The 26,267-nt window shown below is 40.0% G+C and overlaps 2 protein-coding genes across 2 annotated transcripts in view; both read right to left on the reverse strand.

Moving 5' to 3' along the window:
- The window catches only part of LOC311056092 (NLR family CARD domain-containing protein 3-like), a 119,297-nt gene that overhangs the window by 88,901 nt on the left and 4,129 nt on the right, over positions 1–26,267 (reverse strand). Inside the window, exon 3 of the mRNA XM_084072474.1 lies at positions 23,317–23,370. The gene's annotated coding sequence lies outside the window, so the exon portion shown is untranslated. The remainder of the gene's footprint in view (positions 1–23,316; positions 23,371–26,267) is intronic.
- LOC311056094 (NLR family CARD domain-containing protein 3-like) overlaps positions 1–26,267 on the reverse strand; it is a 133,998-nt gene that overhangs the window by 33,623 nt on the left and 74,108 nt on the right. Inside the window, exons 6-7 of the mRNA XM_084072477.1 lie at positions 1,050–1,095; positions 558–803 (exon numbers count right to left, since the gene is read on the reverse strand). Coding sequence (XP_083928603.1) covers positions 558–803; positions 1,050–1,095 — 292 coding nt within the window. The remainder of the gene's footprint in view (positions 1–557; positions 804–1,049; positions 1,096–26,267) is intronic.

Raw genomic sequence — 26,267 nt, forward strand, 5'->3', positions numbered from 1 at the left:
GTACAGTGGTAAGATTTTACAATGATGGTTAAACGGATAACACAAAAAGTCCTAGGGACTTGTTTCCATTGTGGTCCTGTGTATTCAATTCATCAAGACATTTAAAGACATACAATATATACAATAATAAACAAGACGTCAATGAATATGTATGTACAGTAAAGTTTGGGGGGGGGGGGGTAATTTCTGGGGTTAAGCTTAGAAGCTAAGACCAGTTACACATTGCAGACAGGTGATGTTTTCAACAGATCATGTGTGTGTTGCAGTAGCTGCTGAACTACAGTATGGGTCAGTTTTCATTGGGGAGGTAAATGTACATTTCCATTGAAAGGAGGTGTCATTCACTGCCACCATTTTTCCTTGTTCTCCTTTGTACATATAGTGTTTGTATTTGTTAATGACATGTATAATTATGTTCATCTATTATGCTATGTTGATTAATTGAATACATAGGACCAACATGGACACCATTCCCCTGGACTTTGTTTATGTTATCCTTTTAGCCTTAATGTCTGACTAACAAACTACATGTTTGTGGTCAATACATCTGGTCTTACCAACGCTATTCAACTGGTGGGGTTGGTGTTGTTTGAGGGCATCATAAAATGCTGCTCTGACGACTGTTGCACCTTGATCTAGCACCGTTGTATACAGCATTCTCATTTGCTTGATAGGTGTCTTCTCAGCTTCAATACTTTGATAGATCTCATGATGAACCATAGTTCCTAGACTGTCTACTATAGCCATGACTGTGGAGGTGTGTTGAATCAACCGTGCCCTGTTCTGCGTCACAAACTGTGCTGCTTGCAAGAGGAAAAAAGAGAATGGTTGAGATAAATATGTCACAGAAAACAATGTCATTATATGAATGATAAATAAAGCTCTCATCTGTACATCCCTACATAAATAGTAATGTAACAACTGGTACATTTATAGTTTTACGATATGATATTGAGGATGTCCATCTAGACAAACAAAATGTAGCACCAGCTAACAACTTACTTATTACCTTAAGCATTGAACTGTAACAAGAACAGAAACAAACTCACCCTTTTCTGCATCACTTTTTTCTGAAGGTGAGCCATCATCAGCATCCTGTTGTACCAATTCATGTTATTTTAATCATATCATGACTGAGTGAGCGCTATTAGACAACATAATGTATTGTATTGATGAATTGAATACACAGGACCCAATGGAAACAAGCCATAGTGCTTTCTAGGTTTAAATCCTTTTAGTATTCCTTTGTATAGAACTGTACTTTCTGTGCTTGTTTTGCAAACTGTTAATAAAGTATTCAATCAATCAATCAATATGATATTGGCTACAGTAGTGCTTTTCAACCAGAGACCCACCACCTTCTGTGTCCACTGTTTCATACATTTAACAGTCATTCAGATAAGATTGAAGATCTGGCTGCATTGGCTATTTGAAAATAGCAGATCTACAAGCTCACTATGTGATTTCATATACTGTAGTAGTAATGAAATAATAATAGTAATGAAAAATGAAATAAGTTATGCATAATTATAAACATATAAGTGCATTATAATCCATTACAAATATTGTTATAATGCATTATAGACCCAACCTTTAAGTAAAGTGTTACCAAAAATGTTTTTAAAAAAAACAGCTTCCTGGTGGCGCTACAATAGGGCAATTCTGAAAGGGTGGCATTTGTTCTTCAACATAGTGTGAATGTGCGTGGAATGTTCCACTGCAATCGGACACGGTGCATGATTTGAGGCAATGTGTTAAAAACAGAGCACTCCTGCAAACTTTTGAAGCCAATCTTAGCCAATCAGGATGGAATATGAAAAATCTGAAAGACCTGTTTAGTTCAATGACTATAGAGATACTATGTACCGATTTGTGGGATTTTTTGACAAAATCTGTTGGAGTACTGTAAAAAATAATTGTTTAGCACAAATTGGCCTCCTGGTGGCACTATAACAGGGGCTGAGGTTCTGAATGGGCATCAAGGGAGTGTGTGCATCCAGTTTCACTGCGATAAAGCCAACGGTGCCAGAGATTAGCTGTTCACAGACAGAATGACACACGCACACACTCACACACGGAAGGACGGACGGACAGGGTGCAAAACATACTCTCTATCCATGCCAAAAAGACAATGACGCAAAAGCTCTGTTATTGACATGAACAACTAAGCCCATTGACAAATATATATATTGTATATGTTTTATAGAGTTATTTTATTATAGAGTGACAGACTGAAGTGAGGCACGTTTGTCACACATCAGTGGATGTGATGAAATCATTTAATCTCTCTGTGACCTACGGTGACATTGTAATTATTTAGTTTTATTATTATTATCATTAATAGTAATTTACTACACCATTTATGGAAACCTTTTTAAGCTTTGAAACCACTTCACTCAAATCCACACAGCTATAATTATAAGATTATGTTAAAGCTGTGAATAAAGAATGAACAATATAAAGTATTCAGCCTACCTGGATGTGTGGAGCTGAAGGTGGAGGTGGAGGTGGAGGTGTCTGGTCAGCCATTGTGTGTTTTATTAATGAGGTGGACTGGAGGAACAGCAGGTAAACAACCTGTATGATAAAATCATCTCTGTTACTTTAACTCTGAGTGGAATAATACACTTATTATTCTATTCAATGTTACACACTCTCAGAGAGAGAAAAATACATGACATAACTAGAAAAAGTTCTCCTCGGAGCACAGGTCTCCGCCAGGTCAGGTAGGTTATTGTGGGCCAGCAATGTTCAGAATTCACCAACCAGGAAGGAACCGTCTTGATCACTTGACTATAGAGATAATGGCCCTCATGTATCAATGGAGTGTAAAAGAAAACAGCGTATTTTTCGCTTTAAAATGGCCCTGTGCGCCAACGTCCAAGTGAGATTTATCAAAGGATCCTCCTATACAGCCAATCCTAGCGTACATTTGGTCGGAGCTTTGATAAATGCCACGGCTGAAACCGACCGTCATTTAAATACTACTAACACGCCCTCTCCACACACACACACACACACACACACACACACACACACACACACACACACACACACACACACACACACACACACACACACACACACACACACACACACACACACACACACACACACACACACACACACACCTTTTCATGGTGTTTGCATACCAACCATCCTCACAGCAGACATGTTGTGAGTCACTCTGAAAGGGTGAGACTTGGCAGCTCTGCTACTTAGTGACGCCGCTGTCACGCACAGATACAACAGATTTACAAACAGTCACGCAATACAACCTCTTCACAGGCCTCACGCCACTCTTGCCATTTCACATGCTTTTTCCCCTCTCACTACTTTATAATATTTATTTTATTATATATTGTCTGTATTGACTGTTATGATGTTACTGAGGTTCAGACATCACTACTCATTTATAATGATACATAAAGATCATGTTTATCATGACAGTAGACTGTTATGATGTTACTGAGGTTCAGACATCACTACTTATTTATAATAATAAATAAAGATCATGTTTATCATGACAGTAGACCAGGGCCGTGCACAGAGCAGTGAAAGGGCAGGTGCTCAAAGTCCACTAAAGGGCACATATGAGCACGCTGATTTTGGGAAGGTCTTTTTGTGGGCGTCCCTCGTGCCATTTCACACCAGAAATGTAGTATGTTGGATGTCTTATGCTAATGAGCAAGATGTTCCACAATAACTTAATGCCATTACCCTCTCCTCTGCCTCCTGCATTAGATACAGGATAGGTGGGCATTAGGGACATCTGGGCACCTCCATGTAAAATTGGCTATTTTGTCCAAAATGTAAAAAATATATATATTTGAATAACGGTCTTAAGTAATGTAAAGTATACATGATGTGAACGTTTAAGCCTGTAATCATGTACACTTTACTTTAAAACATTTTACAAGTTTTTTATTTTTTAACATGTTGGACCAAATAGCCAATTTTACATGGAGGTGCCCAGATGTCCCTAGTACCCAGCTATCCTGTTATCCCTGCATCATACCACAAACAGCCTAACACGTTAACTTTAAGATGAGGTAACTCATTTCATTTGACAGCTTAAGTCCATATGGGACTTTCATCAGTGCAAATGGCAGTAAAATAAGCAAAACATTCTCATTACCATGTAAAAACATATATAATTATATAATTGATCAAATAAAACAGATAAGGCAGGTGAAGATCAAAATGTACTAAAATATGTAATGAAAACATTTGAGGTGAGAAACAGCTAATGCAGTAACAACAGACCAGAGAAATAATTCTGCAGCTACAGCCAGGAGACAGTTTACTTCACTATCACATAGATTGGAAATAGCGGGAAACAATTAACCTGACTCTGTACAAACTAAGCTAAAAAAAACTCATGAAATGAACATCTCAGATACGTTTTGTAGCTAATCTGCACAAAATGTGAAGTGTAAAACTTAAAGCAACACTTTATTGAAGGGGAGTGAACTTAACATGCTTGCTGTCTGTCTCAAATCAAGTTGTTTGCAGCTGCAAGGTTTTTTGTCACGTACATGCATAATAATCATCTTACTAAAAACACAGTGGCCTAGCCCTAAATCACGGGTGTCAAAGTGGCAGCCCGCTGGCTTTTAGCGGCCCGCGGAAAGGTCCATGGCGGCCCGCAAAGTGATTTAAAAAAAAACACACCTTTTCATACTAGCTCTAATGGAAAAAAGACGAATGAGAAAAAAAAGACCGGCAGGCAGTTATCCCCCACAACCCCCCTTGCCTCTGACTGTGAAGGTCTAAAAGTGGCCAAACTTGTTCTGTGAGAACAATGGCCAAGTCATGTCTAAACAATCAAGACAAGAGGAGATCAAGAAATAAATCTAATCACCCACGCTGGCACAAACATGTCAGTCTAAAAGTGTATACTGCCCAGGGAAACAAGGACGAGGAATTTTATTGGCTCACTATTGGATACATCGTAACATCGCTTCTTTAAAGGGACCGTAAGGGTCCATTTGGTTCCATTTGTACGGGTGTACAATTTTAGTAATGCGTTTAGGAAACTCTTAAAAACTCCCTGTGAATAAATGACTAGTGTCGCCTAGCGTCACATATTCAATGTGCGTTGTCTTCTCAGTCTATCGTTGCAGACAATGGCAGATCTACAAGCTCACTACGTGGTGCGAACAGACTTGGAGCTTGGAGATCGGCCATGTTTGGTGTGTGACACTGTTGTACGATGAAGTATAAATTGTGCTTTTAAAGTGACAGTACACACATTAACCAGTTAACAATTTCTTCAATATTATTTTCCAAAAGTAAAAAGGTCACTTGCCTTCTGTCTGTTAGAAAAGTACTGTATTTGAAGACCCTAGTAAAATGTAGTGCTAGTGATATATTTTGGCTAAAACAAAGACAAAAGAATAGAAAAAATAAATATGCATTTTTTGTTTATAAAGAGCTGAAGAGACATGGAGATTTTATAGTAATTATTACAGTAGGCATACTATTCATTATATAAAGCCATTTATCACTTATCACTAATACTTAATGATAGGCAAACATATGTTTTACTTTAGTCATCTTCATTTAATGTTAGATGGTGGTCACTCAGCCACAAACAGTCACAACAGGCCAATACATTTCAGAAAGTTCAGAATTTGTCCTCTCATGTCTTTCCATAAATTAATAGAAAAAGATCAATAGTGGGCTCGATAAAAACTCGGCTCAATAAACAGGATCGATAAGGTGCTCATTATCAATAAAAAATAACAAGCTCCACCATAATGAACATCAACAAATACATCATTATTTTGATTCATTGCCATTTTCTGAATTTTCGTTATTGTTCAATAAAAAAGACTGAACTGAGTTCATTGCTGAAAGTAGGCCTAAAAAAATAATGTTGTGTACTGTAGCTATTTACTGAACATATTTATCATTTATTTATAATCCATCCATCCATCTTCAACCGCTTATCCGGAGCCGGGTCGCGGGGGCAACAGATCCCGAGGCGTTCCCAGGCCAGTGTGGAGATGTAATCCCCCCATCTGGTCCTTGGTCTGCCCCAGGGTCTCCTTCCAGTGGGACGTGCAATTAATTAATTCATAATTAATGTATATATAATCTTCATAATAATTTATTTTAAAGTGATATACTGTAGTTATAGCAGTGACTGAGACAACAGACTGAAAAACAATGATGTATAACTGAATGTGCATGAGCGCGCATGTGTGTCTCTGTGTCTGTGTGCCCAGTCTGCCCTCAAGTCACTTTTTGACCAATGCGGCCCAGACCCCAAAATGAGTTGGACAAGCCAGCCCTAAATGTATACTAATGGACTCCTACTGTGTCATAGGGTCTATTCCAACCTGTAAATGTATACTAATGGACTCCTACTGTGTCATAGGGTCTATTCCAATGTGCTGCACATTTTAAAACAATAGCATGTCTGCATTAACTACTGAGTCTCATCATCAGTACATACAGTGCTTCAACCTCAAAAGGGACCACTTAGCTGCAAAGGTGAGTGGGTGTGTATTATACATCATATGGCTAATATAGAGATTGCTGGCTTTTCAAAAGACAGTGTTTTTTGAGGACAGAAGGAGATCAAGTTCTACCTGATAAACCATTTGGTTTGGCAGTGTACGGTAGCTAGTACATTCCATTAAGGTGATCAGGTGTTCTCTGTTGATGAGAACGTCCAAGGCATGCACACCTAACAATGGAAACAGACACTCCCTACAAGCTACACTTGATCTGTTTTGATTTATTAGACATAATAATTACATGTTAAATGCTTCTCACGGAAACGTCAAAGATAAAATGCCAATGGAACACTGGAACAAGGAAACTTGAGAGACAAAAAAGATATGTAGATGATGAGTGATTAATGAAGGCCATGACAGGATTGTAATTAAATGCAGAGTCACAATAGTTTAATGTGAAGGAACATGACTTTGATCAGAGGTGACATAACTTTTAGGCTGTGGATGGAGGGTCAGGGGTCACCAACATGTCCGTACATGGACAAACATGTCCTCTTTGTTTCCTTTTTGTTTTTAAAGAATAATATATATAGTAGGGATGTCCGATATTATCGGCCGATATTAGCATAAAAATTGATATCGGGAAAATATCGGTATCGTTTTTTGAAAAAAAAAAAAAAAAGTTTTTTTTTTTTTGCTTTATAAATAAGTTACAGGAGTTCTTACTGTATATGGTGTGTGTGATATGAAATTGGGCTTACCCTAATCACAATAATCCCCGCATATATCGGTATCGGTTGATATCGGTATCGGTAATTAAGAGTTGGACAATATCGGTATATCGGTTATCAGTAAAAAAGCCAATATCGGACAACCCTAATATATAGGCCTACATATGTTTCATTATAATGATTTATTTTTCTGCATAATGTTGGTGACTCATTAAGTGTCAGGATGACATGCTCATTAATATGAAGCAGGAGATGTGTGGTATTGTATGTTGTACCCGTACATGATTACATCATATGAGGACAACAAGACAACAAGATTCACTGAACATGTCAAAACATCCGTTCAATCCTTTGTGGGATACGAGTATGTATATGTTTTAAGACAATGTATTAATGGAGTGTATGAGGTGTGTCAGACAATGAAAGGTAATGTGAGTGAGACAGTGAAACATGGTGCAGGAGAAGAGTAACAACAGAAAGCATGTGATCTGTTGAGAAGGAGCACCGAGGCAAAGGAGAGCAGAACTGGAGTAAAGTAAAGCTGATTTATGTCAGTTGAGAGAAAGTGTTTCAAAGTATCCAATAATAATAATAACCATAGTAACACTCAATCATAATCCATGGAAACCCTTGATCCACAGCCTCACCATCAGACCTCCTCCTCTCCTCTGATCAAAGTTAGACTCCTTTACATCAAACTATTGAGACACTGCATTCCTCTAAGTCCTGTCATGACCTTCATTAATCACTCATCATGGACTGTACATAATTATATGTTCTCACTCTCCCATGTTGACACACACACACACACACACACACACACACACACACACACACACACACACACACACACACACACACACACACACACACACACACACACACACACACACACACACACACACACACACACACACACACACATTTATCTTTTCATGGTGGTTGCGTACCAACCATTCTCTCCAGAAATAGCTGATCTACAAGCTACAACTCCTCACAGCAGACTTGTTGTGAGTTTGTAAATGTGTATTTGTATTAGAGCCCTGCAGGCCCGCTGGGCTTGGGCTGATTCTGTATTTGACAAACGGGCCCAGGGCCAGGCTCAGGATCAGATAAATGATAATTGAACATGATCGGCCGCTTGCAAAACCCCGGTATAGTGATCCACATCATGGTTGTGCGTCTCACTGCGCTGCTGCACAGCACGCTGCTAGTAGTAGTCACGTGACAACAACACCGGCACACACACACACACACACACACACACACACACACACACACACACACACACACACACACACACACACACACACACACACACACACACACACACACACACACACACACACACACACACACACACAGTGTGAGTGAGTGAACGATGGACAAGCAGAAGATAAAAGAAAAGTTGGCTCGCGGGGAGCTCCAAGCAATCACAAATACTGCAGGAAAATCTGAAGCTTGGAAGCAGTTTGATTTAATTACTACTCTAACAAACGATCAAGTTGGTTTTGCACAGTGCAGAAAGTGTAAACAGCTCCTTGTGTACAACAGTAAATCTGTAAAGCTGAGCAGTGAGCACGAACAGCAGTGATGCTGCTGCTGTCGCAAGACGACAATTATCAATGCCTGATTTTCTGAGCGGAGTGGGAGAATGTCACCACTGGTGACAACACAAACGTAGACGAGATCAAAATATACCTCGACCTTTAATAACCCCAGCATGGATGATGACTAGGGTGACCACCCGTCCCGAAATTCGCGGGACAGTCCCGAAATTGGACCCTCTGTCAAAGCAGAGCATTGTCCCGAAAATCAAAGATATATGAAAAAAAAATGAAAAAAAATGTGTTGATAATAAATCGGTAAAATCAGGCAAAAATAAAAATGAAATAACATAACCCTAACCTAACCCTAATCTTAACCCTAAAACCGAAATAAAGAAACCAAAAACTGGAAAAAAACGAACCCAACCCGCCCAGAACCGCGCAAAAAAATCATGCACGTGCGCTGCGCGCGCATGCATGTGTCCCGCGGAACGGGTACGTCTGTCCCGCAATGGGTCTGTTTGAAGGTGATCACCCTAATGATGACCGAGATTTGTTGGGCTGGTGGCGTCAACATCAGAACACTCTGTCACGACTCGCCCGTCAGGTGAGAATGCACCCAAAAGCAAATTGTTCTGAAATCATAGTCTATAGTGATATATTGTAGGCCTAAAGTTTATGAAATGAACACATTTGATCTTGTCATGTGTTTTGTAAATGTAGCCTATTTGAATATTTATGATGTGCAGCCTTTGTGTAAAAAAAATAATATAATGTGATGTAGTGCTAAACCTTGACTTGTGACTGTTTTAAACTCCAGGTGCTGAGCATACCTGCAAGCAGCAGCAGCAGCAGCAGCAGCAGCAGCAGCGAGCGCGTCTTCAGCTGTGCTGGGATAGGACACTGGAGGAGAGGCGAACGGCTCTTAAACCTTCAACTGTGGATGCTATACCTTTTCTTCACGGCGCTCGTGATTCAAAATGAGGAGTAGTTTTTGTTTGTGTGTTACAGACTGGAATTATTCCGGAATATTAATCTTCACAGTTGACCTATTTGCCTATTTGTTTGGTGGATTACTGCTGGCTTGCCTTGCTTGCATGCCATTTGGTGTTTGCACAGCTCTCAGCCAATTAATCTGCCTATTACTATTAGCCTATGCATATTTGGTTGCGTACTTATTTGCTGCTGGATCATTCACTAACTGAGTTATTTTATTTATTGTATTGTTTAAGCATCTCTCTCAGACATCTCTCTCAGTTGCACTTTGTACTGGACTGTCTGGTATCACACAGGTTTATTCTGTAACAGTTGTATTTAAGCAATATTACACAAGAGGGTGTGCTTTACCGTCATTATTGGCACACCAGTGATGCGGTCAGGAACGAGGCGCAGCCGAGTTTCGCGAGCATCACTGAAGTGCCAATAATGTAAGGTAAAGCACACCCTCGAGTGTAATATTGCGATTATACAACAGTTACCAACAAAACACATCCACATGTATTCATATTGTGGGGCAATTCATAATAAAAATGTGTCGCTATTATCCGTTTCCCTGTAAAGAGAAGAGTTTATTTGACGGAGACAAAATAGTCCCTGTAGCAGCGCTCTGACTGAGGAACCGTCTCGTCAACACAGCTGATTCCAGTAGGCTATATGCTCCGTCGTACGACCGTGTCACATGGCCAAAATAACTGATCTACAAGCTGACAACGCCTCGCGATGGCGACGCGTTGTGAACTTGTAGATCGGCTATTTTCACCGTGCGATACCTTCGTACGGTAAAGTATAACATACACAGGACTGTTAACGAAATGGGAGTAATTTTACTCCACCAAATGAGTCAAAATTAACAACATAGTCCATTTTGCATAGCTGTTTGTTCTCCGGTGGCGGCGGTGGGTCAGGCTACCTACTGGCACAGCTGTGCCATATATATGGTCTAATCAGGTGCGAACTGCGGACTGCAGTGCGGAGTGATTTATTAATGTGATTAGGCCCGTGATATGATGCTGGTTTGAAGCACGGCTAGATAGCTATTTCAACCAATCAGATTGCTTGGTCGGAACTACCTGTTGTATAATTTTGCTTTATTGTAGCCAACTGTTTACTTATTTGTTGCGGCTGGAAACGACTTTGTCGAGGCATTCCCCTTTATTGTTGGATAAACGGCTTTATTATAGACCACTCTCTCTGTCCTTTGTAGCTGGTTCTTTGCTTTATATGCACCTTAATAGTAGTAGTTAGGTAACTTACGTTTAATAAAACTACAACTAAGTACTTTTTAGTGTGTGTGTGTGTTCTTGACTTCTTGTTTTTATCAGAGCGCGAGAGCAGCTGCAGCTGCAGCACGCTCGAAAATAATGAAAAATACATCAATAAATAAAAAGGCCTCGGACTTCGGGCCGGGCGCCGGACCGGGCTGAATACCACGGGCTAGGGGCGGGCCTTTTAATACGTTTCAGGAGTTCTGACTGTATGGTGTGTGTATTCCATCATATTCAAGGGCTTTTGCAGAGAAAAGAGACAGATCCCACTCACTTTCAAATTAGAGCACTGCAGAGGGCAGGTGTGTGTGTCTGTGTCCAGCTGACACTCGTTGACGCTCGTTAATGTTATAGGCATCAAAGCAATTATGCTTCTGCTCTGTCACATAGACCAACATCTAATCTAAGATTAGTGGGACTCACCATTGAGTCACAGGACTCACTTCATTGAAAACAAACACAATCACTGTATTTTTTTTTAGATATTATGTTGACATTATAGCCATTGTATTTGATTAGATATGTGATGTTCCTGACAATTAGTTGACTTTTGGTTAAAAAGCATATATCGGTATCGGTTGATATTGGTATCGGAAATTAGGAGTTGGACAATATGGTGGACCCACCACGTACAATTGTGGTGGTCCACAGGTTGCTCTTAGTCAGGATGGTGGTCCCTGGGTCAAAATCAGTTGAAAACCCCTGCATTAAACCATAAGACGTGCGTGCATGCGTGTGTGCGTATAGTGACATGGCCCCTCCCATGCAGTACTCCTTCACTGACAAACATGACACCTATCAATCATCAAGCTCTGCTCCTCTCCTCTCCTCTCCTCTCCTCATCATATACAACATGGGAGGAGATTGTGTTGATAATTATTTTAAAATATCTCAATATGTATTGGACAGAACTAGAATAAATCTCCTTATTTCAGAGCAAACAGTAAAAGGTGAAGAGGACAAAAACACAGTCTAGTGTTCTATGATGTTATCTGTGATCAACGTTAGGAGCCCTGACATCAAACTAGTGACACTGCATTCCTTTAGATGCTGTCAAACCTTCATTAATCTGTCATCATGTACTTCTCTGTTTCCTTTGTTAGATGATCTTCTCTTACATCACACCTACTCATGGTCAAAGACTTTGTCATCAACATAGAAAACCTGTTCACCTTCATGAACCCACAACTATTTGATCTGATCTCCTCCTGTCCTCACACTGCCACGTGCTGTGAGCTTGTAGATCAGCTGTAAGTCAGGCATAACTCTACCTCTGAATGCATAAAAGAACCATAGCCTTATCTAAGTGTACCAGGAAATGTTTCTATTCTAATAGACCTACTGTACTTTAAATAAGGCTGATGACACAATGGTTCATTGTACTGGTGAGAGAATAGAGGCAGAAACGTGCATTATAAAACCATAATGACATCATTATTTAAACAGGATGCATCCAGTGGGTTCAAACGTGTAGCTCAACAATAAAATACTATATATAATAGTAATAATAATAACAATACTGTCTATGGGCGTTGGACACCAGGGCTCAGACATACACCCCCCCCCCCCCCCCCCCCCCCCCCCCACACACACACACAAACACACACAGTTGACACAGTGCACATTTATCTTTTCATGGTGTTTACATACCAACCATCCTCACAGCAGACATGTTGTGAGTCACTCTGAAAGGGTGAGACTTGGCAGCTCTGCTACTTAGTGACGCCGCTGTCACGCACAGATACAACAGATTTACAAACAGTCACGCAATACAACCTCTTCACAGGCCTCACGCCACTCTTGCCATTTCACATGCTTTTTCCCCTCTCACTACTTTATAATATTTATTTTATTATATATTGTCTGTATTGACTGTTATGATGTTACTGAGGTTCAGACATCACTACTCATTTATAATGATACATAAAGATCATGTTTATCATGACAGTAGACTGTTATGATGTTACTGAGGTTCAGACATCACTACTTATTTATAATAATAAATAAAGATCATGTTTATCATGACAGTAGACTGTTATGATGTTACTGAGGTTCAGACATCACTACTTATTTATAATGATAAATAAAGATCATGTTTATCATGACAGTAGACCAGGGCCGTGCACAGAGCAGTGAAAGGGCAGGTGCTCAAAGTCCACTAAAGGGCACATATGAGCACGCTGATTTTGGGAAGGTCTTTTTGTGGGCGTCCCTTGTGTCATTTCACACCAGAAATGTAGTATGTTGGATGTCTTATGCTAATGGAGCAAGACGTTCCACAATAACTTACTGCCATTACCCTCTCCTCTGCCTCCTGCATTACATACAGGATAGGTGGGCACTAGGGACATCTGGGCACCTCCATGTAAAATTGGCTATTTTGTCAAAAATTGAAATAAAAATATATATTTGAAAAATGGTCTTAAGTAATGTAACGTATACATGATATGAACATGCATGGTACATCATTATCAGACTTAATGTTATCCTTCAACTGCTTGTTTATGCCCCAAAATTACTGGATGTACAGGTTTTGTAGCAATTTGCAGCAATAGTAGAAATATTAGACCTTAATTGCCGTATGTTTAAGCATGTAATCATGTACACTTTACTTTAAAACATTGTACAAGTATTTTATTTTTTAACATGTTGGACCAAATAGCCAATTTTACATGGAGGTGCCCAGATGTCCCTAGTGCCCAGCTATCCTGTTATCCCTGCATCATACCACAAACAGCCTAACACGTTACCTTTAAGATGAGGGCAAAGTAACTCATTTCATTTGACAGCTTAGGTCCATGTGGGACTTTCATCAGTGCAAATGGCAGTAAATTAAGCAAAACATTCTAATTACCATGTCAAAACATATATAATTATATAATTGATCAAATAAAACAGATAAAGCAGGTGAAGATCAACATGTATTAAAATATGTAATGAAAACATTTGAGGTGAGAAACAGCTAATGCAGTAACATGCATGATTCAGCAGTAACAGACCAGAGAAATAATTCTGCAGCTACAGCCAGGAGACAGTTTACTTCATTATCACATAGATTGGAAATAGCGGGAAACAATAACCTGACTCTGTACAAACTAAGCTAAAAAAAGACATGAAATGAACACATCTCAGATACGTTTTGTAGCTAATCTGCACAAAACGTGAAGTGTAAAACTTAAAGCAACGCTTTATTGAAGGGGAGTGAACTTAACATGCTTGCTGTCTGTCTCAAATCAAGTTGTTTGCAGCTGCAAGGTTTTTCGCCACGTACATGCAAAATAATCATCTTAATAAAAACACAGTGGCCTAGCCCTAAATTAGGGTGTCAAAGTGGCGGCCCGCGGGCTTTTAGCGGCCCACGGAAAGGTCCAAGGCGACCCGCAAAGTGATTTGAAAAATCACCTTTTCATACTAGCTCTAATGAAAAAAAAACAGAGAGAAAAAAAGACCGGCAGGCGGCAGGCAGTTATCCCCCACAACCCCCCTTGCCTCTGACTGTGAAGGTCTAATAGTGGCCAAACTTGTTCTGTGAGAACAATGGCCAAGTCATGTCTAAACAATCAAGACAAGAGGAGATCAAGAAATAAATCTAATCACCCACGCTGGCACAAACATGTCAGTCTAAAAGTGTATTGATCCCTGCTGACCAGCGCTGCCCAGGGAAACAAGGACGAGGAATTTTATTGGCTCACTATTGGATACATCGTAACATCGCTTCTTTAAAGGCATTGTAGGGAACATTAAGCCTAAATTAAAAAAATATGTATATATATATTTTTTGCATTTTCTCCCCTCTATCAGCCACTATATAATGATGCTGGGGTGTTTTCCTTCATTGAAACACAGTCCTCTGTCTGAAATCCGTATTTTCCCTTCTGTTTATGTTCATGTTGTTTATGTCCGGGTCGTAAATTAACGCACGCATGTGCGTGTCCGTGCGCGTCCGTGCCCGTATCAACTTTTTACTTTCGGTTTTAAAACGCTCTCAAACTTCTTTTTTGAGGCACATAATTTACTTTTAAAAAATCGTTTGGATAGAATTTAGTTGTTTAGCTTCATATATGTGGTCAATTTATCATGAAAGAGCCTATTTAAAAATATAAATTCAGAGAACCGTAGGGTCGGGCATTTCCGCGAATTGTATCCGCATAAGGCAACCTATTTTGGGCATGACTCATTTAAAAAGTCCCCCCTGCGTCACCCCATGGTGGTCGGGGAAAAGAACTGCTGGAGGGGCGGTGTTTGACAACAGTTTTTTTCTTTGATTATGTCTGAACTCCCTACAATGCCTTTAAGGGGACCGTAAGGGTCCATTTGGTTCCATTTGTACTCTTAAAAACTCCCTGCGAATGAATGACTGGTGACGCCCGTCTTCTCAGTCTATCGTTGCAGAAAATGGCAGATCTACAAGCTCACTACGTGGCGAACAGACGCGGTGTGAGCTTGGAGATCAGCCATGTTTGGTGTGTGACACTGTTGTACAATGAAGTATAAATTGCGCTTTTAAAGTGACAGTACACTCATTAACCAGTTAACAATTTCTTCAATATTATTTTCCAAAAGTAAAAAGGTCTCTTGCCTTCTGTCTGTTAAAGTACTGTATTTGAAGACCCTAGTAATATGTAGTGCAAGTGATATATTTTGGCTAAAACAAAGACAAAATAATAGAAAAACAAATATGCATTTTTTGTTTATAAAGAGCTGAAGAGACATGGAGATTTTATAGTAATTATTACAGTAGGCATACTATTCATTATATAAATCCATTTAACACTTATCACTAATACTTAATGATAGGCAAACATATGTTTTACTTTAGTCATCTTCATTTAATGTTAAATGGTGGTCAGCCACAAACAGTCACAACTGGCCAATAAAAAAAAGATACCGGTTCTGTTCAGAATTTGTCCTCTCATGTCTTTCCATAAATTAATAGAAAAAGATCAATAGTGGGCTCGATAAAAACTCGGCTCAATAAACAGGATCGATAAGGTGCTCATTATCAATAAAAAATAACAAGCTCCACCATAATGAACATCAACAAATCCAAACTGAGCTCACAGACTAGTTGACACATGGACATCTAAATGACATTATGAAAGTTACTACTGCTCAGAACCTGCTCCCTGATGTTGACAGGTTAGTTAAAGCAAAGAGATGTCAGGTACATCCTTTTTTTGTAAAAACAATTGTTTTGACCTGAGCTTTTACTGTTGGGCTATTTGTTTCTATTCTAAAACCACAAACAAAGCATTGAGTGTCATTATTTTGATTCATTGCCATTTTCTGAATTTTCGTTATTGTTCAATAAAAAAGACTGAACTGAGTTCATTGCTGAAAGTAGGCCTAACAAAAATAATGTTGTGTACTGTAGCTATTTACTGAACATATTTATCATTTATTAATAATCCATCCATCCATCTTCAACCGCTTATCCGGAGCCGGGTCGCGGGGGCAACAGATCCCGAGGCGTTCCCAGGCCAGTGTGGAGATGTAATCCCCCCATCTGGTCCTTGGTCTGCCCCGGGGTCTCCTTCCAGTGGGACGTGCAATTAATTAATTCATAATTAATGTATATATAATCTTCATAATAACATTTTTTAAAGTGATATACTGTAGTTATAGCAGTGACTGAGATAACAGACTGAAAAACAATGATGTATAACTGAATGTGCATGAGCGTGAATGTGTGTCTCTGTGTCTGTGTGCCCAGTCTGCCCTCAAGTCACTTTTTGACCAATGCGGCCCAGACCCCAAAATGAGTTGGACAAGCCAGCCCTAAATGTATACTAATGGACTCCTACTGTGTCATAGGGTCTATTCTAATCTGTAAATGTATACTAATGGACTCCTACTGTGTCATAGGGTCTATTCCAACCTGTAAATGTATACTAATGGACTCCTACTGTGTCATAGGGTCTATTCCAACCTGTAAATGTATACTAATGGACTCCTACTGTGTCATAGGGTCTATTCCAACCTGTAAATGTATACTAATGGACTCCTACTGTGTCATAGGGTCTATTCCAACCTGTAAATGTATACTAATGGACTCCTACTGTGTGATAGGGTCTATTCCAATGTGCTGCACATTTTAAAACAATAGCATGTCTGCATTAACTACTGAGTCTCATCATCAGTACATACAGTGCTTCAACCTCAAAAGGGACCACTTAGCTGCAAAGGTGAGTGGGTGTGTATTATACATCATATGGCTAATATAGAGATTGCTGGCTTTTCAAAAGACAGTGTTTTTTGAGGACAGAAGGAGATCAAGTTCTACCTGATAAACCATTTGGTTTGGCAGTGTACGGTAGCTAGTACATTCCATTAAGGTGATCAGGTGTTCTCTGTTGATGAGAACGTCCAAGGCATGCACACCTAACACTGGAAACAGACACTCCCTACAAGCTACACTTGATCTGTTTTGATTTATTAGACATAATAATTACATGTTAAATGCTTCTCACGGAAACGTCAAAGATAAAATGCCAATGGAACACTGGAACAAGGAAACTTGAGAGACAAAAAAGATATGTAGATGATGAGTGATTAATGAAGGCCATGACAGGATTGTAATTGAATGCAGAGTCACAATAGTTTAATGTGAAGGAACCTGACTTTGATCAGAGGTGAGATAACTTTTAGGCTGTGGATGGAGGGTCCGTACATGGACAAACATGTCCTCTTTGTTTCCTTTTTGTTTTTAAAGAATAATATATATAGGCCTACATATGTTTCATTATAATGATTTATTTTTCTAAAATGTGTTTGCATAATGTTGGTGACTCATAAAGTGTCAGGATGACATGCTCATTAATATGAAGCAGGAGATGTGTGGTATTGTATGTTGTACCCGTACATGATTACATCATATGAGGACAACAAGACAACAAGATTCACTGAACATGTCAAAACATCCGTTCAAGCCTTTGTGGGATACGAGTATTTATATGTTTTAAGACAATGTATTAATGGAGTGTATGAGGTGTGTCAGACAATGAAAGGTAATGTGAGTGAGACAGTGAAACATGGTGCAGGAGAAGAGTAACAACAGAAAGCATGTGATCTGTTGAGAAGGAGCACCGAGGCAAAGGAGAGCAGAACTGGAGTAAAGTAAAGTTCATTTATGTCAGTTGAGAGAAAGTGTTTCAAAGTATCCAATAATAATAATAACCATAGTAACACTCCTCAATCATAATCATGGAAACCCTTGATCCACAGCCTCACCATCAGACCTCCTCCTCACCTCTGATCAAAGTTAGACTCCTTTACATCAAACTATTGAGACACTGCATTCCTTTAAGTCCTGTCATGTCCTTCATTAATCACTCATCATGGACTGTACATCATTATATGTTTTCACTCTCCCATGTTGACACACACACACACACACACACACACACACACACACACACACACACACACACACACACACACACACACACACACACACACACACACACACACACACACACACACACACACACACACACACACAGTTGGCACAGTGCACATGTATCTTTTCATTGTGTGTGGCCCCTCCCATGCAGTACTCCTTCACTGACAAACACAACTGACACCTATCAATCATCCAGCTCCTCTCTGCTCTCCTCTCCTCATCATATCAAACATAGGAGGAGATGGTGTTGATAATTATGTTATAAATATCTCAATATGTATTGGACAGAACTAGAATAAATCAAATAAAGCATTTTGATTAAAGTAATTTTAAAAATGTGATTAAAGCTGATCAAGAAGGGGAGGGGTCATATTCAAAGTTCTCCTTCAGTGTTCATACATTAGATTAAACACACTTTTATAGACATTAACACGTTCTAATATATCCTATAAAATGGTTGAAATGGTTAATATACTAACACACTAACATGTGTTTCATACTGGGTGTGTTTAAATGGTTAATATACTAACACACTAACATGTGTTTCATACTGGGTGTGTTTAAATGGTTAATATACTAACACACTAACATGTGTTTCATACTGGGTGTGTTTAAATGGTTAATATACTAACACACTAACATGTGTTTCATACTGGGTGTGTTTAAATGGTTAATATACTAACACACTAACATGTGTTTCATACTGGGTGTGTTTAAATGGTTAATATACTAACACACTAACATGTGTTTCATACTGGGTGTGTTTAAATGGTTAATATACCAACACACTAACATGTGTTTCATACTGGGTGTGTTTAAATGGTTAATATACTAACACACTAACATGTGTTTCATACTGGGTGTGTTTAAATGGTTAATATACCAACACACTAACATGTGTTTCATACTGGGTGTGTTTAAATGGTTAATATACTAACGTGTGTTTCATACTGGGTGTGTTTAAAGCCACACTCCTGTGTTTTTACATGAAGCTTCTTCGTAATGTGTCATTTCAGTTTAGAGAGATTCTATGTTTGTTTCCACTTTGGTTTCAGCCAAACAAGTTCTAACAAGAGAGAGAATGAAGACAGATGAATATTGCATTTAAACAGAACCACTCTCCAACACGCTTTACACACACACACACACACACACACACACACACACACACACACACACACACACACACACACACACACACACACACACACACACACACACACACACACACACACACACACACACACACACACACACACACACACACTTGTTGTTTGTTTCAGAGAGAGAGAGAGAGAGAAAGACATACAGAGAACGATCAGATGACTCCCCGACCTCTTTAAAAGTCCTACAGGGTGTAGCTGCCCTTAGTCAACAAAATTAACACTGCTGGCGTCTACAAGCGTCTCACCTCCGTGCCACCATTGTCGCGCGCGCGCACACACACACACACACACACACACACACACACACACACACACACACACACACACACACACACACACACACACACACACACACACACACACACACACACACACACACACACACACACACACACACACACACACACACACCTTTTCATGGTGTTTACATACCAACCATCCTCACAGCAGACATGTTGTGAGTCACTCTGAAAGGGTGAGACTTGGCAGCTCTGCTACTTAGTGACGCCGCTGTCACGCACAGATACAACAGATTTACAAACAGTCACACAATACAACCTCTTCACAGGCCTCACGCCTCTCTTTCCATTTCACATGCTTTATTCCCCTCTCACTACTTTATAATATTTATCTTATTACATATTGACTCCTTTACATCAAACTATTGAGACACTGCATTCCTTTAAGTCCTGTCATGACCTTCATTAATCACTCATCATGGACTGTACATAATTATATGTTCTCACTCTCCCATGTTGACACACACACACACACACACACACACACACACACACACACACACACACACACACACACACACACACACACACACACACACACACACACACACACACACACACACACACACACACAGAGGGTAGCAGCCTGACAGAGACGTGCAGAGGGATTTGCAGGGGCTGGAATTTCAAAAGGGCACCTAGTGCTGGCGCCGGCCAGATGATGTCTTTTTTTTACATTTCTACCCAGATTTAGAGGAATGTCTCATTTTAAATTAACACTATGAATGGAGGGTTATACTGAAAAAACAACTCCAAAAACATGAACAATATTCATACAAAAGTTACAGTCACTGATGATCTATATGAGCAATTCAGCACACTACTCTACAACAGGGCAGTGGTGGCCTAAAGGTTAGAGGAGCGCCCTCGTTGCCGGAAGGTTGCCACCACTTCCCTAACACCACTGAAGTGCCCTTGAGCAAGGCACTGAACTGAACCCCAACTGCTCCAGTGGAGCTGCGTAGTGGCCAACAGTATAAGACTGTGGTTGTACTAGTCAGCTCCCAGGTTTTAATGTGTCTGTCTGTCTGTGTGTTTCTATGTGCAGGGCGTTGCTGAAAATGAGCACTTGTGCTCAGCTACTACCCTGGGTAAATAAAGAAGAACAAAAACAGTGGGACACAACCTTCTTGCCCTGATCACATTGACAAAAAAACTATCTTTGCCAGAACAGCCACAACAACAACCCAGCCTGCCCTACCAATCCAGTATAGCCTTAAATTCCTGCTTAACAATGTAAAATGAGGAGTTGCAGTTATTGAAACTGGAGAGGGCACCTTTTTTACCAACGGGTAAAAGGGCAGGGGCTCAAGCCCCCTTTCATGTCACGTGCATGCAGCCTGAGAATGTAGTTCATTCAAAACCACACACTGAATCATCTTAGTAAGTTTATTCTCATCAGCTCTGCTCAGTGCTTTGTGAATGGATGAATGGATTCATAGAAAAACATATCAATTCAAATGTATCGTCTTCATGGTTAGGTAGAGATGATTGTGTTATTTTTATGTGACCAATATAAGAGCAATTATGACAAGATGAATATTTAGCTGTTGTCATGTCAAATAGGAAATGTCTTTGTCTCTTCAGCAACTCTGCAGAGATGGTGAAGAAAGGGAACTTTGAAAGACTCTTTCAGACAAACCACACATCATGTGACTAGATTTTTACAGCTAAAAAGTGAAGTGAGAAAAACTAATAAGGAACTGAAGCTCAACCATGTGAAGCCAACATGAAACTTGATCCAGTGTCATGAGTATTTTAACAGTTACATCAATCATTGTTGCATTATTATTTGATGTGCATAAAAACTAACTCATAATAAATCTGTCCTTTATTATTCACCTTAAACTAGTGACTAATGTAGTCAGTTTTATTTTAATTAAATGATTCTCTTATTATTTGAATGATCAGTTATAAGACATAAAAGTGGAGTTGATTTTCTCTTTGCTAAAATACTTCTCACCAGTCATGATAAATGGTAAAGAAGTGGAGGCCCAAAATGTTGTCCACCCTTACATAGAGTACTCTATACAGAAGGTCCAGGAGTCCTGGACAGCCACACAGGACAACTAAACGAAACACAAATGGAACCAAATGGACCCTTACAGTTCTGTCATTCCCAGTGCACTCTAAGAGTTCTGGGGTCCAGGGTGTGATGTTTACCAAACTGGAGGTCTTTGATATAAGAAGCAACAGATGTACACGGCCATGCCCATACATGGTTTAGCACGCACGCACACACACACACACCATGTTGGCACAGTGCATATGTATATTTTCACCATGTTGGCACAGTGCACATGTATATTTTCATCATGGTTGCGTACCAACCATTCTCAACAGAAATAGCTGATCTACAAGCTACAACTCCTCACAGCAGACATGTTGTGAGTTTGTAAATCTGCATTTGTATAACTGACAAACATAACTGACACCTATCAATCATGCAGCTCCTCTCCTCTCCTCTCCTCTCCTCCTCATATAAAACATGGGAGGAGATCGTGTTGATAATGATGTTCTAAATATCTCAATATGTATTGGACAGAACTAGAATAAATCGAATACAGCATTTTGATTAAAGTGATTCTTAACAATGTGATTAAAGCTGAGCTGCTGATCCATATTTATCTTTAATATTTACACATCACTTAAAGGGCTTCTAGGCAACTTCTAAGATCAAAAAAAGAAAAAAAATGTCCACTCCACCCCCCCCTCCTCCTCATCAGCAGTTCGTTTCCCCGACGACCAGACAATTGACCAGGGGGACATTTGAAAGGGCCATGCCCAAAATAGGTTGCTATATTCAGATACAATGTGTGTCACTGCCCGCCCCTGCCGGTTCTCTGAATTCTTTTTTTAAAATAGGCTTTGTCATGATTAATTGAATTGACCACATATATGAAGTTAAACAACTAAATTCTATGCAAACGATATCTTATAAGTAAATTCCGTGCCTCAAAATAGAAGTTTGAGAGCTTTTTGAAGTTTTAAAACAGCGGAGAAAATAGCGGACAGAAAAGATGGCTGCCGCTCGTTTTTGGTCGGGTGCACTCAGACTGGACTCGGTTCCATTCGGTTTCACTCGAACTTCGCTGTCAATCACAGAACATTAAGCGAGGACGCTGATAGGACAGTTCACACGGACACGGACGAGCACGGAGGCGCACATGTGTGCGTTTCATTTACATCCCGGACAGAGCCGGATACCCGGATGTCAAAACATAAATAGTAGTTTTACATAAACACTGTGTTTCAATGCAGGAAAACACCCCAGCATCATTATATAGTGGCTGATGGAGGGGAAAAAAGTTACCTAGAATCCCTTTAACTCTCCTAAAATGACTCATAATGTAAACGATACACAACCCAGGATGAATATGAATATAAATCATGTTGTTCATTTATTCCATATTTTACATTCCAAGCACATTAAGTCTTACCGTGTTCTTGTGTTGTAAGAAGTGTGTAGAGTGTCAGATGATTGGATACAGGACCTGTCAATAAAGACAACATATTATCAGTAGAGATTGTGATTGGTTTAGAGCTCTGATCCATTCAGGTAGACATGACACACGGATAACATGTACAAAGTTTATCAATAAGTCAAAACAACTGGTGTAAAAATATAGTGAAGCAACACTAATGCATTCAGCCTGGAGTTGAACATACAGTTATATAAACATGTCAGATATACATTATTCCATGTGAAAGGCTTTGCTGAATGTGTGCAGTGGGTCCTTGATCCACCTTCATACAACATACATGTTTATCATGACAGACAGTTACTGAGGTTCAGACATCACTACTTATTTGTAATGATAAATAAAGATCATTTTTATCATGACAGTAGACTGTTATGATGTTACTGAGGTTCAGACATATACTACTTATTTATAACTAGACCATACCCGTAGGGGGATATGAGCACCCAAAGTGTGCAGTTTGGCTTATGCGCTGAGAACAGACAGTTTACCAGGGATGGAAAGTGAGTTTGTACTGTGTAGTGCAGTGGTTCTCAAACTTTTTCATGTCAAGGACCGCCAAATTGACACTTGTTAGCCCGCGGACCCCCATTTGAAAAGATAATCCAGGGACCCCCATAAGAGAAGATTTTTTTTAGCAGTGAATCTCAACCATTTTAATTTCAAGGACCCCCCAGTTTGACATGCATTAAAGCTACGGACCCCCATTTAATGGCATTTCTATCTCTTGGACCCCAGTTTATATCGTAAAATCTATGTTTTTTTTACTCTGAGAGTGTACAAATGGAACCAAATGGACCCGTTAGAGTCCATTTGGTTCCATTTGCACACTCTCAGAGTTACAGACCCATAAGGGTCCATTTGGTGCCTAATCTATCATTTAGCTGGGGACACCCTGGAACTCCCTCAAGGACCCCTGGGGGTCCCCGGACCCCACTTTGTACACACACACACACACGCACATCCCATCGTGGAGGCAGAGAACACACACAAATACCCACGCATATACACATCTAACAGGCGGAGCCGTCCCCCGTCGGCAACACGGCAACAGTGTGTCGCGCGCCCCAAGACACCACAGAGGTTAGTCAAATTATAGAAGGATGATAAATAAAGATCATGTTTATCATGACAGTAGAACAGGGCCGTGCACAGAGCAGTGAAGGGGCAGGTGCTCAAAGTCCACTAAAGGGCACATAATAGCACCCCGATTTTTGGGAAGGTCTTTTTGTGGGCGTCCCTCGTGTCATTTCACATCAGAAATGTAGTATGTTGGATGTCTTATGCTAATGGAGCAAGATGTTCCACAATAACTTACTGCCATTACCCTCTACTCTACCTCCTGCATTACATACAGGATAGGTGGGCACTAGGGACATCTGGGCACCTCCATGTAAAATTGGCTATTTTGTCCAAAATGTAAAAAATATATATATTTGAAAAATGGTCTTAAGTAATGTAACGTATACATGATGTGAACATGCATGGTACATCATTATCAGACTTAATGTTATCCTTCAACTGCTTGTTTATGCCCCAAAATGACTGGATGTACAGGTTTTGTAGCAATTTGTAGCAATTGTAGAAATATTAGACCTTAATTGCTGAATGTTTAAGCATGTAATCATGTACACTTTACTTTAAAAATGTTTTAACATGTTGGACCAAATAGCCAATTTTACATGGAGGTGCCCAGATGTCCCTAGTGCCCAGCTATCCTGTTATCCCTGCATCATACCACAAACAGCCTAACACGTTAACTTTAAGATGAGGGCAAAGTAACTCATTTCATTTGACAGCTTAGGTCCATGTGGGACATTCATCAGTGCAAATGGCAGTAAAATAAGCAAAACATTCTCATTACCATGTAAATATTTTATAATTAACATTTCTCATGTTGATCAAATAAAACAGATAAGGCAGGTGAAGATCAACATGTATTAAAATATGTAATGAAAACATTTGAGGTGAGAAACAGCTAATGCAGTAACATGCATGCTTCAGCAGTAACAGACCAGAGAAATAATTCTGCAGCTACAGCCAGGAGACATTTTACTTAATGATAACATAGATTAGAATAGATTTTAGGCGGAGGCTCTCTTTAAACAGACTGACTGCCTCAGGTTATGGGGGGAGGGGGCGTGTCTGTTACCTAACCTCACCTGAACCTAGAGAGAGAGAGAGAGAGAGAGAGAGAGAGAGAGAGAGAGAGAGAGAGAGAGAAAGAATGTGTTTGTCTCCACTTTGGTTTGAGCCAAACAAGTTCTAACAAGAGAGAATTAAGACAGATACATATTGCATTTAAACAACACCTATCTCTAACACGCTGTACACGCTGTGTGTACACACACACACACACACACACACACACACACACACACACACACACACACACACACACACACACACACACACACACACACACACACACGCACACACACACACACAGGGTAGCAGCCTGAGAATGTAGTTCATTCTAAACCACACCCCTGAATGGCTCTGTCTCAGCTCACTGTCTGTGCTTGGGTCCTACACCTCTCTGTCTCACTGTCTGTGCTTGGGTCCTACACCTCTCTGTCTCACTGTCTGTGCTTGGGTCCTACACCTCTCTGTCTCACTGTCTGTGCTTGGGTCCTACACCTCTCTGTCTCACTGTCTGTGCTTGGGTCCTACACCTCTCTGTCTCACTGTCTGTGCTTGGGTCCTACACCCCTCTGTCTCACTGTCTGTGCTTGGGTCCTACACCTCTCTGTCTCACTGTCTGTGCTTGGGTCCTACACCTCTCTGCCTCACTGTCTGTGCTTGGGTCCTACACCTCTCTGTCTCACTGTCTGTGCTTGGGTCCTACACCCCTCTGTCTCACTGTCTGTGCTTGGGTCCTACACCTCTCTGTCTCACTGTCTGTGCTT

The sequence above is a fragment of the Gymnoscopelus microlampas genome (assembly GCF_963454915.1).
Source record: "Gymnoscopelus microlampas genome assembly, chromosome: 11".
In the NCBI taxonomy this organism is placed as follows: domain Eukaryota; kingdom Metazoa; phylum Chordata; class Actinopteri; order Myctophiformes; family Myctophidae; genus Gymnoscopelus; species Gymnoscopelus microlampas.